At 34.6% G+C, this 15,464-nt stretch overlaps 2 protein-coding genes across 2 annotated transcripts; both read right to left on the reverse strand.

The window, feature by feature from the left end:
• Window positions 1–1,918: 1,918 nt before the first annotated feature.
• LOC142979475 (calexcitin-2-like) lies at window positions 1,919–2,581 on the reverse strand. The gene has a single exon (XM_076124393.1). It carries the CDS (start codon window positions 2,534–2,536, stop codon window positions 1,994–1,996), a length of 543 nt encoding a protein of 180 aa, XP_075980508.1. The 5' UTR covers window positions 2,537–2,581; the 3' UTR covers window positions 1,919–1,993.
• Window positions 2,582–8,820: 6,239 nt separating this feature from the next.
• LOC142979290 (calexcitin-2-like) lies at window positions 8,821–9,572 on the reverse strand. Its single transcript, XM_076124128.1, has one exon. It carries the CDS (start codon window positions 9,525–9,527, stop codon window positions 8,943–8,945), a length of 585 nt encoding a protein of 194 aa, XP_075980243.1. The 5' UTR covers window positions 9,528–9,572; the 3' UTR covers window positions 8,821–8,942.
• Between the last annotated feature and the right edge of the window lie 5,892 nt (window positions 9,573–15,464).

Consider the following 15,464-nt stretch of genomic DNA (forward strand, 5'->3'; position numbering starts at 1 on the left):
AGATTTGATTTCCGGGTCAAATAAATGGAACATTTTGGTTAAGTTACTGTAAAAACGGGACATGTTTATACATGTTCTAGTAACTGCATCAAATGTGATAGAGAACTACTTTTTTTAGAGCAACTGAGAGTTCAGAGTCACTGATAATACATTTTCTCGTGAAAACAAATAAACGTACATACAAATAAATTACAACCAGATTTAAAACCCTACCTTTATATCTGTAATATAATTTAATTGTTTCATCTGAGAATCGAACTTATCGAAAACCAAAGTCTTTAATTTAGAAACGGCAGCCTCAACTCGATATTTTCTTATTCAATCAAATCTTTTTTATACTTAACTTATTTTAATTCCGATTACTGACTGACATATTATAGTAGTTTTATTCATGTTTATAGTATTTGTTTGTTAGTTTTTTTCTTCTTTTATCGTAAATATATAGTAACATAAATATTAATATAGCATTGTAAAATTGTATCAAATTTCGCATGCATATTTTTCCTCTGCATATAACTGCAAGTTCGCACATAATCTTTCAAGAATAACACAATAATCCGCGATGGTATCAGACTAAGTGCGTGTTTACATTAATTACTTACAAAACAAGATTGTGATTATCACATATCATTGCGCCTATGTCAAAGAAAGGTGTGGGGTGTCATTGTTTGTCTTGGTACTAGTTTCTGAAGTAACCGATATTGCATATATTAGTAAACAAAAGTGTATGTTCTTCAAGAATATTAAGACTTTTAAAACATTTTTATAACTAATGATAAGGATCCCTTCGTCCGGCAATGCAACTCGCTTTTGGCCGGTTTTTTTGGATTCTTAGCAATTTAGTAACAGATCTATAAAAAATCACATTTTATAAAATATCTTATTAAGAACTATAGTCCAACAACTTAGTAGAGAACCTTATACGTGAGGTTTGCGGCTGGCGGAGGTATATAAAATTGGCTTGTCTGCCGAGGACATAAGATTAAATTCATAAAATGTATGATAATAATGTAATTTAAGTCCGAACTCACACCCAATCATACATTTTTAAACACCGAATATAGTCTTACTGTTGAAAAGACTTTTTCCCCAACCTAATATTTATAAAAGGTTACTACTTACTATATTACATAATACTCTTTACAGGCACACAACCGTCCGAACCGTAAATGTAACACTAACAAATATGAAATTAAATTTCACTATTTGCTCATTTAGTTATTGGCAAATAATTAATAAAACATTCATTCCGGTTAAATAACTGATTGATTCAAATGAAATGCCGGCACTTAAAATAATTAGTTTAATTATATCAATTCATATGATTTGTACAAAACCCTTCATATTAAACTTTAATTATTTCATGTTTTAATTACCGTGCGTCACTGCATACCGGAATTATTTCATTTTATCATAATTATGTTTGTTTATCCGATTATTGTGAATCAGTATTGTTATCTATTTAATCTTGGGTTTTGGAAACCCCAGTGAAGATTTATAATAATGTATAGTCTGACAACGTGGTAGAGAGTCTTGGTATGCAGGTTTTATCTCGATGGAAATTAATAATTCCTTTTAAATAAATAAGTATTGAATAGTCTACTGTCTAGAGCTGAACAAGCCTGCGGGTCAGCTACGAATTTAATTTTTTCAATTATTCATCTTTACATAGTTGTTATACTCTTGTCTAAAATCGATCTGAGCTGGTAAATCTCAGTTCCAATTTTAGACACAGTTTAAAGTTACACTCAGATATTTTTATCAACGATACGCGATGCAAGTATACTTATACCACAGCCTTCAAAGTTGATTTACAAAATACTTTTAATACATAGCAAGTTATAATATTTATACTTCATAGCAATTATACCGTAGAATTCAGAATAATAACAATAGTTACAGTAATAAAACACAAAAATAAAATAAATACATTTATTACTAAACAAATATCACACACAGTCCTATAAGCAAAGAAGATCAATCTTAAAACAAATCAGTAGCTGGTCTTGCCGAAGACGCCGTTACCTGGCGCGTTCACATCGTCAGACGAGAAGTACTCCTTGAAGAGCTCCTGGAACTCAGCCCAGGATACAGAAGATTTGCCTTTAGCCATCTTCTGGAAGGCCGCAACAGCCTCATCCTTGTTCAGACCGAAGGAAGCATACACCGACGAAAACTCCTCACTGTCAATTGAACCATCATCACTAGCATCTTCTAAATCAAAAACAAATTTGCAGTACTGGTTTTGCCATTCAGACGCTGATGAAGGGTACGAGTCCCACATGGCGAACCATTCGTCAGTAGTCACTTGTCCATCTTTGTCGGCATCAGCGCCGCTTTGCAGACCATCCCAGATCTTCATAAGAGTTACTTCTACTGATTTGTATTTAGCATCAGAAGGGGCCCATCCTCTCATTTTTCCGATCCTTTCGACTGCCAGTTCGAAATCTTTCTTGTCAATGCTGCCATTGGCGTTGGTGTCGAAGAACGCCGTGAACACGTGGAGAAGCTTCTTCTTTCTGAAGTCGGACACCATTGTGACTGTATGTGATAGAGTGCGGTGGTGCTGCGACGCGTGGTGTCGTTTATATAGTCGTTGCATGTACATAGTGATTAAAACGTAATGTTTATGTGTTGTGATAATTACTGATATGATTAGTAAATTAAAGTAAAAGTGAAGATTGTTGTACTAATGATTTGGTGGAGGTGTATGTCTGTTTATTATTTTAAAACAACGCGGATTCTAATTAGACAATTAATTTTCATTTTGTAGCAGATATATGCTAAGCTTGGGGTCCATAATCCTATATCATTATCACTATTAATATACCATTAAAAAAAGGTGTCAACGTTTAACACAGAATTTTATAAACTTTTGTTAACTGGATGGATCTTAAGATCTTTCTAAAGATTATAAATTTCTTTACTTTGATATCCATTGATAATATAACAAGTACCTTTGGACTGTAATAAATGAGAAAAGTGCAGGATCGTAAAAAATGGCGTACTGAGGCTTCTACTCAACAGTGGGTAGTAGTGGGTTGAATAGATAGAAACATAACTTAAACGGCTAAGATTTGATCGGAAAACAAAGTACATTCCAAACACCTATTAAAACAAGCGTTACAAAATCTACCGCAATCCTGAATAATATTTCCACTAACATAACAAAATCATAGTGTGGATTCTATTGTCGTTAATTCAAGCACAACGGCCACTATGAATACTGTGAACGCAGTACAAACAGAGTATTTGTTCATAATTATCTGCGCCGACAATCGTTACAAAACGTTACTACCTCCCCGGGGAATTATAAACCGGTTACCGGGAACATTACTGCTGGCAACTGTACTGTTAGCAGAAAACAGCTGAAGTAGGGAAATATATTTTCTCTTTAAATTTTTTTTTAATAACAGCGCACTAATGCGTCCTAGAATGCAAATCGGGTTTTGAATGCATGAAAAGATTACGATGTCATTTGAATTGACATGTAAAAGGCAATCCAATTGAACAACTTTGACATTAGGTGGACCACTAAACAAGCGACAAAATAAAATAAACAAAAAAACTTATTTTATCACCCAACATTTCAACCAAGTGACATCGGACTTGGTTATATTATTTGTTCTAACATTTATAGTGTTTTATGCGATCTGCCTTAGTTTGTGAGATGTTGCGGTCATTTTACTGTGTTGAAAATATAAAAATTATGAGCGGTGTAAATTACACATCTGTAAAGTAAAGTAAATCTTAATTGTCTTCGATCAAGTTTACAAGCTGTTACAATACATAAATGGAAGACCTATCAGGTCTTTTTGAGCATACAATAGTTACATAAATCTTATACGTGAATGAATCTGATGATATTATGGTCCGCGATAAATTGTAAATTTTAAATCTTCAGGACGATTATTACACTTTATTTTTAATATACTTTGACCACGATGTGTCAATAAAAGTGGTCCCGGACTAAAAAAAGGTTGGGAATCCCTGTCCTAAATGTACTATTAATAAGACTATGACAATTTCAAAAGCAGTTTTGATTTCAGCAAGTTGAAATTTCTGCAAATACTTGCTAACTGTACGTTTATCGGATCGTGCGTGGTGAAATGTAACAGGGTAAACTACCCCGGGGGCATCGTTTTATCATGGTTTGTGTGTGAATAGTAGCAGTTTTAAATATGCTGTAATTACTCCATCCAACGCATATTGGGAATATGGTCAATGTAGTTTTATTCCCAGTTGAGAAAAAGTTACAGTACATATAACTTGACGCCTGTTATATCCAGAAGCATAGGCAGAGGCGTATGATACCTATGCTCTCACATTTTATTACTATTTACCATGTAAAAAGTCGTTTACTGGACACGTTATCAAACTCCAGACTACTGTTGAAGCATATTCTAAAATAAATTAGAAAAGACCAATAGAGCAATGCCTTAACCAGGGAATGAACCAGTGTCTTCCATCATCAGTCGTATACACTACCGCCTATACCACAGAGATAGGCTAGCTTAGTGGTATATTTTATAAGCGTCTCTGTAGACAACAGGTAAAAACCAGGACAAAGACAGAATGTCTTTATTAAGTCTCAATTAAATACATGTATTTCCCTCCTGTGATTTGTTCTGTTACTTGATTTTAGTCACAATTACAGTTAGACATAATATTATAATGCAACGGGTCTTATACGCGATTGAAAATTTAAAGGTTAGGATACCTTATTTGCTGCCCGACGTTTCGATCGAATTACATCGACCGTGGTCACGAGCTGAATTACATTTAGGTCAGAAAACACACATTACGAAAGGATTTGAAAAAAATATTGAAGGACCCGATGACGTTTTTTTCTCGAATGATGTTAAGTGGTAAAGAATATTCTACCAATTACTCTAAAAATTACTGATTTATACGATATACGATTAAGAAAATAAGTCACTAACAAAGCTAGTTGTCCAAGAATCTATCACGAAGCAGGAAAGTTGGCGTGTGACGTACAATGGAGATTGATGGGGCATTAATAGTGAATATCTATTACACATTAGCCTTCACGACAGGGTGGGGGATGATCGCAAGGTCAGTGAACTTGGATATTTGAGTAGATAATGTATGGTGTAAGAAATCCGTAGGAGTAAGAATAAATGCTATTTCAATTCTTACTATATATACGCCATTTAGTGCGCTATAATGAGTTGTGCCTTGTGAAAAACTTTATTCATCAAAACTAATCTAGTAATATTTGCAAAGACATCCAAAAAAATGGAATTTAGAATTAGTGGGTTTGGTAATTTTACGTCTCGTGAAGGTGTACCGAATATTATATACCCTCTTTTCGTATTATACAATGTTAGTGCTATACAGCAATAAGCAACAGACATTAAAAAAATATTCAAATCACACTTAACCAAACCCAAAACCTCACTATCTGCAGCAGTGTATACTAAATACTACAAAATTCCCAAACGAACCCGCTACACATCGCTATACTCAAATCAGATAACGGCTCTTTCTTATGACGTAAGCTATCATTGCGCTATCTATCACTGTCCGCATTGCAGTACATATGATGACTCATATTACTATGTTTGCACTGAACACTTGGTCTCTAAGTCAATAGTAGTCTTTACAAGGTAATGTGGTTTATTTGTGTTTGTTCGTGTATTAATTGCTGTCTGGTACTCATTTTATTGTATGGTTAGTGATCAATTTTGTGTCAGAGTTGTACAAGCCGCCCGATGGCCTTTGACTTAACAATTGTTATCGTAATTGACAACAAATGGGACCGAGTTTCTACGTGCTCTCCAAAGCACGAATAAAATAAAGTCAATATAAAATGTCTGTCTGTTTGTCATAACCTCTAAATTTACGGAACGGATTTCATTTAGTTTTCACCAATAAGTGAAGTGTTTTTTCATTGGAGGCTTTAATGTGTAATTCGGCTCTAGGATATAACCCAACAACAACAAATTGGTAGTTGATAACTTAGGATATCAATTTTTCATAAGGAGTTCAAACAGTTATTGGCTTTTGTTGTTAGTTTTTGTGAGCATTCCATTTGATTAATACACCGTTTTTGCTTATCTGTAGTGCAGTAGTTGAAGATATTTTCGCCGTTGTCTTGAGTTCGATTACCACAAGTAACAAAATATGTGTGATTGAGAAATGGTTATTTAAATGTGTACTTTTTTTGGAACAATGATCATTAAGGTTTTAAAAAATATTTATAGAAAATAGGTACCAGACTGTCATGAAATTTAATAATAGGCAGGTCATTGACCATTTTCCATGTCATCGTCAAATTAACTTACGGGCCATAAGTGACAACTTTTATGATTCATAGATATTTCTTCATCTCACTTACGATCTTTAAAACATACGCCAGAATTTGAAGCACATACAAAAATCTTAAACCTGAAACATAACAAATCATAAAACCTTATATTTACATTATTTCCGATTCAACGTATCGTTATCATACCATGAAAAATTCATTCACATCAATAACATAAGTACTCATAACTAATGTGTTATAACTAGTGTTGTGGGACTGATGGGACTATAGCGAGTGTTGCGACTGGAGCGACTGGTGTGACTATAGCGACTGATGCTCGCACTGACAGATGATGTGCATCACTCATTACATGTAAGGACGTGAGTGAGGAATAAGGGTGAGGGGATGTGGTATTGTTTCGTTTGGAATAGGTATCTATAATGTGTGTTTGGTGTTGGTTTCTTAAAGCAGTTGTTTTATTAAGGTACATAATATATAATGAAAGCGAAGCATAAGAATTAGGTGTTATAAAAATTAGTATAATAATATATTTATTTATTATCTTTGAGGTTACAATCAGCCAGCAACAAGTACAGTTCTGAAGTAGAGTGAAACGTATTATCTCTTCATTTGTCACTGAACTTTGTAGTGAAACCTACATTCCTGAAATAATTCATTTGGATATCAAATAAAAAAAGGGATTTCAAGCCTGCTAACTGTGATGACTTTTCGCCTTATGCCATTCATGTTATAATCCTTCAACAATGGGTAAGCAATATACTAAAACTCTTGCTTGACCATCGTTCATTGTTAGGGAAAACATATAAAACCATATCCATCTTTTCTCATGTCTGTACCAAACTAATGCGATAAAAGAGCGCAGTAACGTTGCAGGGGTAACAAACCTTGGGGCACGCCACTCATTTGCCAAATTGTCCCAACCCATAGAATTGTTTATGACCTCTGTAGTGACGTAATGTCTATCATAAGTCTTTGTGTTTGATTTTTTATGATCAGCAGATGCTTGTAATTGAAGTACAATTTTGATATGAGTGGTTTTGAAGTGGACTTTGTTGTTAAAATTTCGATATGCTGTTTTTTAATGTATGGTTTTTATCTGATGATGTCTATAGTGGATAAGATGGGATGATGATAAACTACTATCTTGCTAACGTGTTGGGGTTGTGGGTTCGATTACTCTTTAAGGTAAACTATGTATGTTTGTGTTATACATGTTATATCAAAGGGTAATTTTGCAAACTGTATCTGTCTCTAAGTACTGGAACGCTACCTAATTTTAGTAAAGATTATTTGTAGGTAACCCTGCCATTTTTTACGATAAATCAATGCAAGTGAAAAAAGTTAATATATGCTGACACAAAAATAGGTAACTACATGCAAAGATTTCAAATATTGTGCAGGCAGTACATTTTCTCTACTTAGAAAACTATGAAGAATCTCGTAGGCGTTTCAGTCCTGTACAATATATTGTACCTTTCTTAATATTGATTAATGGATATTTAACTGCCTCTGTGGCGCTGTCGGTAGTGTATTGGATTGCTGAACTCGAGGTCTCGGGATCGATTCCCAGGACAGACTAGTGCTATTGGTTTTCATTTACATAATATATATTTATTCTCAATAGTAGTCCGAAGACTAGTAACATGCCTGGTATATGGCAATAATAATATGCTCGTTCCCTATTACACAGGGCTAACATTGCTAATGGCAAATGGCGGGTATATTTCATGCTCCTCTGCCTACACCTTCGGGTATAACAGGTGTGATACTATGTATCATGTAAACTCTAACTGCAGCGCGATTTCCTTTTCCCAATACTATCGACTAGCAAGCATGTCACACATAACATGTCTTGAAAAAAATGGTTATGCGGAATAAGTTACGATCTGTTCAATATATATTTTTTGTACAAAATTTCTCAATACCTGCTCAATTGTTGATAGTCGTAGTGGTATAAAATCGCCCCTCTGGCTATTATCATGACATGAAGCCGCTCAGATGTAGGCAATAAATATAAGAGCAGCATACAAGTCAACGCTGACTTGTATGAGAGAGATAATCTATCAGGTACTCGACAATAAGGGAGGGAACAGTTACTAATGGGGTTCAGTATCTGTATAGTGTGTTTAATCTTCTACTCAAGTTATCACCAAACGTAGAGGTATTATGAAAGAAATGGGCTGATCAAATAACTGAGCAGAAGTTTGTTGAAAATAAAGTCGCAACTGACAATTTTTCGTAAAATAACGCCTTACCTCTAATATACTCGTATTATCTGTATTGTTAAGACAAATGACAATTCCTTAAGTAATTTTACAATTTTTCTATCACTGAAACGATCTTAAATTATTACATATTTATACACATACTACACACAATTATTACCTACATTATTTAGTTTCACTGTAAAATTATACTTCAACTTGTATGGACACGGCTAATATTGTACAATACGTTATTGTGCATAACCTAGGATAGGCTTAGCGAAAAATAAATTCAGTTGCGTTTGGTAGAATAATACGACATAGAAACATAAAAGTAATTTTAATTTATTTTAGATAACATGCTCAGAAATTCAACGGCATTCATTAACAATACAAAAAAATAATTAACACTTATAACCAAATAATCAGCTTATAATATTTAACTTTTAATGAGAGTGCGAATGGGAGTGTTTAGAAAGACTGCAAATATAACATCCAAAGATGAAGTTTCCTGGCGCTTCCTGATCTTCAGCCAAGAAATACTCCTTCCACAGTTCCTGGAACTCTTCAAAAGAAACCGTCGCCTTACCTTTAGCCATCTTTTTGAAGGCTTCAATAGATTCTTGCTTATCAAGGCCAAAAGATTCATAGACTGAGGAGAATTCATTCTCATCAATCACTCCATCGTTACTCGCATCTTCTAGTTGGAAAATAAACTTGCAGTACAAGTTCTGCCAGTTGTATGCTGCTGAAGGATTCTTGGCGAAATTGTCCCACATGGTGATCCATTCTTCTTGAGAAATTTCTCCATCATTGTCTGCATCAGCTCGGCTTTGGAGTCCACTCCAGATCTGCAGCAAAATGTCTTCTACTTGTTTATATTTTTCGTCTCCAGGCTTATACCCTCTAAGTTCAGCTATCTTCTTTATAGACAGTTCAAAGTCTGATTTATCCACAGACCCGCTTCTGTTCGTGTCAAAGAATGCATTGAACACATGCAAGAGTTTCTTCTTCCTAAAATCTGACACCATTTTGAAGTAGAATTTTGCCTCTCAAACTGACCGATGAAATGATTCCTAGGCTTTATATAGTGTCGTTGAGATTTGATTACGATTATCGTTAATTTGTTTTATTCTAATAAACGGCGTATAAATGTTATCGGTAGATATCGTTCGTTAGAAGTAATGCATGTTATTGTTATAATCTTAGCAATTATAGATATAAAAGGCTTGGATTTGCGTTACTTTGCTGCTTGGTTTTAGTGCCTATAGAAAATTTTGCGGTTGTAAATTAAAACAATGTTATGTAATTTATAGGCTTGTTTTGTTTTATGACTCACTAAATGTAAATATTTATTGGATATTTTATTTAAGTGTCTCATCCTTTATTATATTGCCTAGGACTGCATGTGTCAGTCTGATTTCTGATTCGCAATAGCTATTATTGTCTGTTTAAACATTGATTTGTCGAAGTAACTTCTAGAATGAAATTTTGTGCGTTCCGTAGTGTTGGTAGCAGCTTCTTACATCATCAATAGATCATCTATACTAATATTATAAAGCTGAAGAGTTTGTTTGATTGTTTGTTTGAACGCGCTAATCTCAGGAACTACTGGTCCGATTTGAAAAAATCTTTCAGTGTTAGACAGCCCATTTATCGAGGAAGGCTATATATCATCGCTACGACCAATAGGAGAACAGAGTACCGGTAAAAAATGTTACAAAAACCGGAAAAATTATGAGCCATTCTCTCTTATGTGACGCAAGCGAAGTTGCGCGGGTCAGCTAGTTAAAACTATTTGGCGATTAAAAAGAGTGGCCAGGTGTTTCTTGCTAGCTCTTCTCATCGGCCCTATCTTCCGAACTGGCGGTAAATTCACTCTCTGTATTATTGACTATCATAAGTGTCAGCATTTGACCTAAAAGATTTGATTGTGATTTTGAATTACCTGTAAGCTCAAACCACACAACACATAACCACCGACTATCGGCACATACTCACACCCTACAAGGAAAACTTCCATACAGCAATATTTAAACAAAACCCCACAATTACCTTCAAGACAATCGTAACACGTAAGCCACAAAGCGTGTCCGTACTCCCGGCTTGTAATACATCAACACAAAAACAAAGACTGAACAAAAATACAAGCCGCTTGTTTAGAACCCTCGGGGCTAGCAAGAAATTGTTTTCCACTGTAAGTGACTGGAATTATTTTTTATATTTTTTTGTTTACAGAAAGGGTTGGGGGTTGAATGGAAACTTGCAAATAGTACGGTTGTGAAACTTTTCTTTCGATGCACGGATGATTATTGTTATCTATATACGGGTGTTAATGTTGTATTGTTATTTAGTTTGGTTTGTATGTACTCCTTGCACTAACAAAAGTTGTGAGTAAAATAGTTAAGATGGCTACTTCACTACAACGATTTATGAAAAGTTAGTTTCAGTCTCTTTGTTCTACGTGTCTGCTGCTGTCTAGTTTGTCTGTCTGCGAAACAGGGCTCATTATTACTGTAATAGATATATTTTTAGATAACAGCAACAGTCAAAGCGGCGGAAGAATTTTGGTTAAAATTTGACAGGACAATAGATTATATCAAGAGTAAAAGGAGATAATTAATAAAAAATTGAAGTTGCGGTCTTGGCTTTAGGCTAGTCTATAACAGCTAGACAATGCTGTATGTAGATCTGAAAGAGGACTTATTAAAAATTCCATGTGGTTGTAGGCCTAGGTGTAAACTAGTCTATAATACTAGACTATATGACTACATAGATTTGAAAACGTACAAAGTAAGTACCTATTTATTATAACCTAAATCTAAAACAACAAATATCTATAAAGGCACACATAAAGCAATTTTTCCCTTGACATTTGAAACAGTGATCCCGGCACGTGATATTATTCAGCGGCAACAACTCTGGCTATAAATCAAGTGTGATATCTGCGCAGAATGCCGGAACCATTAGCCGATCTAATATTTATTACGTGTGACAAATTGATGCCGCAAACTGATTTCATTTGATTCGGGAGTTTTGTGGTGTTTGGGAATGTGAGGACGATGTTTTTAGATAGATATTTGCTAGCTATGTATCTAGATTGATACTAATATTATAAATGGAAAACTGTTTGTTATACCTATTTGACGGCTAAACCGCCAATTCAGCCTTCAAAATAAAATCATTTTCATAAAATTTTCTTGGAGAGAGACGTGAATGCATAGTCTAACCTTAGTCCCATTTTTTTATTATCTACAAAATGTTTAATCATGATCTGTATCCTAAATTTTGATAAAAGAAAATTAGATTTTGATAAAAGAGGATTACATAGATTGATAGAGAACTGTACATCCTGCTACGCTGGCTGATGCAGCATCCGCCTGCTAATTTGATTTTATCTTTTGGCATTACGTTAACCCTATGTATCAACGCAACGTCGCCTTTATCAACTCACACCTTGTCGGCCACCAATAAGCTTAAGAGCTTCATTATGCTCCCTAATAGCATTAGCTTATAATCTGAGCCAGACAGCTTGTGAGCACGACTTATGTAACCTGCGCCGAAACGTCAAGTAATTCAAGTTAGATGCGTGTACTATTTCCCGATAAAGTACCTACCCAATAGTATCTATGTATTTTTCCTCCTGCCTAATAATATTATTGGTTTAATTAGTTTAAGTTTTTAAAGAATCTGACAAAATATTTCAAGATTTTTTTCGAAAATATTTACAACGATCATATTTTTGCTTTTACGTGCTTGCTGCTATAGGTGCCTGCTGGGAGAAGAAAGGTTAGGCTGATTGTGCTTTTTGTACCTGAACTATCATAATTCATATTGAAGATACTAATATAATCATACTGAAAAATGTGTTTCTTCACATACAGAATTGGCTATGAGTGCCACAAACGCGGGGCAAACATACTTCTGGAAAAACCTCTCCTAAACATTTTCTCACACCCACGCATTATAATATCGTGAATATATTTCATAATTACTTCAGCTACGTTTATACCGTCGTTGCTATGTCGGTAACTGCCGAACACGGCCGACTGCAGCCGAGTACAGCCGAGTACAACCGCGGTAATGACGCGAAACGAACATTCATGAAACATTCATTATTTACTACCAATGTTTATGTTACTGTTCAATTTGTACGGTGTTTTAATATTCACGCTTTATTTCTGGTTTTGTTTGTGATTAATAGGCGACTTTTCTTCGCAAATATTATTATTTTTTCTCAATCAAAGGTCTTCACTTTAGTTTATGTTACTAACAAAGATTGAGAACGTTCCTCTGAACTGACGTCAAATTCACTAACTAACATAGAATTGATAATTATCATAATTTTTGCTATTATTTGACTGAAAAGAATCACTGGCAAGATCTTGGTTCTAAAATCGCAATTCTTTTTTTACATGATATACATAAATATAGGAAATTTGAAAGGATTAGACACATATTTTCTTAAATCCCCTCTACGCATAATAATAAGGACTAAAAATATCTGTTTATCAGTAGATTAGGTAGTATAGCAAGTAGGTATCACAAACCTAGTTAGCCCTGATTGATAGATCAGACAGTGTTTACCGTTTACGTGTATCGAAGCGTCGCATTGATAGCTCTCATCTCACTACCGCGCTGTGAGCCCGCATCGAGCACTTTTCACTTGTATTCACAGACGAAATGATCCCTTGTTTGATTCGACATTTCATTTGTATTAGTGCTCACTGGTCGATAAACTGTGGGTTCAGCAAACCTTAGCGCGGTCATTCCATAGATGGGTGACCGCATTGTGGTATTTGAAAGAAGTCTCCGTGCTTCGGAGGCAACGTAAAATGTCGGTCCCGGTTCTTGTCAATTAAGGTAACAGTCGTTTAGCCGCGTCAAAAGCCTTCGGGCGGCTTGAACAATTTTGATACTAGGTTGACCACTACACCATACGATAAGAAGAAGATTATTAGATTACGTATACAAGTCGCGCGAGTTCAATATTATAACGTAAAATTTACTGTTATAAATAAGAAGATAGATTGAAACATTCCTTTAAATCTTCTGAAAGTCTTCTTTCCTATCTAGAAAGCTGGGATTACTTTCCACATCAATAGTTACAAAGCAACAAATAAGCTAAACTTTAGTCCGAAGGGTAGCACATACAATGGCGCGCCCCGGCACCGCTCGGTCACGATAAACTCAACAAAAGCCCGCGCGCGTCATTTTTCATTTCATATTTGTATTTGAGAATAAGTTGGGGTCTAGATGTGGCTTACGTAAGAGCATATTTTAGGCTTTACTGCTTACTCTATTCTAATGTTAAAACTAGTAGACCCACGCAGCTATGCCCAAGAATTTTCTTTGCCTTATTTTTGTTTTTTTCTTAGTGCTCACCTGCAATATAAAAAGAAGCATGGTGACAAATTGCAAGTTTTTAAACCCAATAATTTGAGCTATTCGTTAATATAATAGTCAGTCTTTCCTATTGTACCTATCGACGATTTTACTCTCTCTATGTATTTAATGAAAGGCAGTACGGATGTTACGACTGACTGACTGTCTGAACTTGAAATTTTGCACCACGCTTATTCTAGACATATTTGTCTTCAAATCCCAAGGGGGACTGATGTAATATACAAGAAGTTTTAATAAGCGCTTATTTAAATAGACGAAATAGATAACGTGATAAGAATATTCAGCCTTATCACTTCTAATTATAGACTAAAACATTACCTACTAAATTAAATGCATTTTGTTAGTTTTTGTTAGTTAATACGCCTGTATAATAAAAAACCTATTTTTAGTACACCTAAAGTGTTCTACTAAGCCTGCAAAGCCACGATTTAAACGACAATCAGTTAGAGGAACTGCGCCGGCGCATATATTGTTATCAGTCATTGATACGTGCACTTTGACGTCAATTGTTTTACAACAGGATTCAGGGTCTTAACGTGATATGCACAATCTTATCATATAGACTTTGTCCATCTGTCTGTCACGATGTTTTTATATAGATGGCAGATAAATTGCTAACGTTATTATTGAAAAACTGGAACTAAAAGAGGAATTACTGAAAATAATATGTGTCTGATATTAGCAGCTATAAATAAATGGAGTGCGGATTGACAGCTCAAAACCTTCGAAAAGGTATAACCTAAGAAATCTATGTCTATATTATAATATTTCGCAATTTCATACGAGAATATTTCGTGGTTTTGTTGATTGCAGTAAATGCCTAAAGATATACGTAAAAGTTTTAATTAATAAGTACTAAGTATTTATTGATCTTTATTTACAGCCAACCATTTACTTTCCCGCTTCTCAGCTTCTTACAGGATCATTCGAAGATTCCTCTAAGTAGAATGTAGCTTATGTTATTATATATTGTATATTTTTTCAACAAACAATAACTGTGTTATAAAATGATGTGCAACAACTTAATCTTAATAATATTTGCGAAACGATCATCATAAATCGTAGCATATTTAACGACGACGGCGTTATCATAACGACGTTATCGTAACGATGCAGTGTTATTATCTCAGATTAGCCTTTCAAGGCTGCTGATTAACCTTACTTATTGTGAAGTGAAGAAGAGTTGCAATAACAATTATGCAATAGGCTTTAAATAAAGTTTTGTAATCTAAGGCTCTTCGTACCTACACGAGGCTTCGATAATCAATGACTTTAAACAAGATTAAACATTTTACATTATTTCTAGGTTTCTTTATTTAGGTAGAGGTTATGGTTCGTCAATAACTTCATCCACAAGTTAATAAGGTTAACTTGTGGATGAAGTTATTGGCGAACCTAAGAAAGAATAAGAAAGGTAAAGAAAATTGCAAACTGTCTGAAAATTGATAATTCTTTTTCGAAGTTTAGCCTTTAACTTATTTACTATTTGTACACATTGTCACAACCTCTTGTCTATAAATCGTTCTCATATACATGTACCTGTCGTCGCTAATTCAGTCAGC

This window comes from Anticarsia gemmatalis, chromosome 16, assembly GCF_050436995.1.
Source record: "Anticarsia gemmatalis isolate Benzon Research Colony breed Stoneville strain chromosome 16, ilAntGemm2 primary, whole genome shotgun sequence".
NCBI lineage: Eukaryota > Metazoa > Arthropoda > Insecta > Lepidoptera > Erebidae > Anticarsia > Anticarsia gemmatalis.

Coding starts and splice junctions, on each gene's coding strand:
- LOC142979475 (XM_076124393.1), bottom strand. CDS start 2,536: ATGGTGTCCGACTTCAGAAAGAAGAAGCTTCTCCACGTGTTCACGGCG.
- LOC142979290 (XM_076124128.1), bottom strand. CDS start 9,527: ATGGTGTCAGATTTTAGGAAGAAGAAACTCTTGCATGTGTTCAATGCA.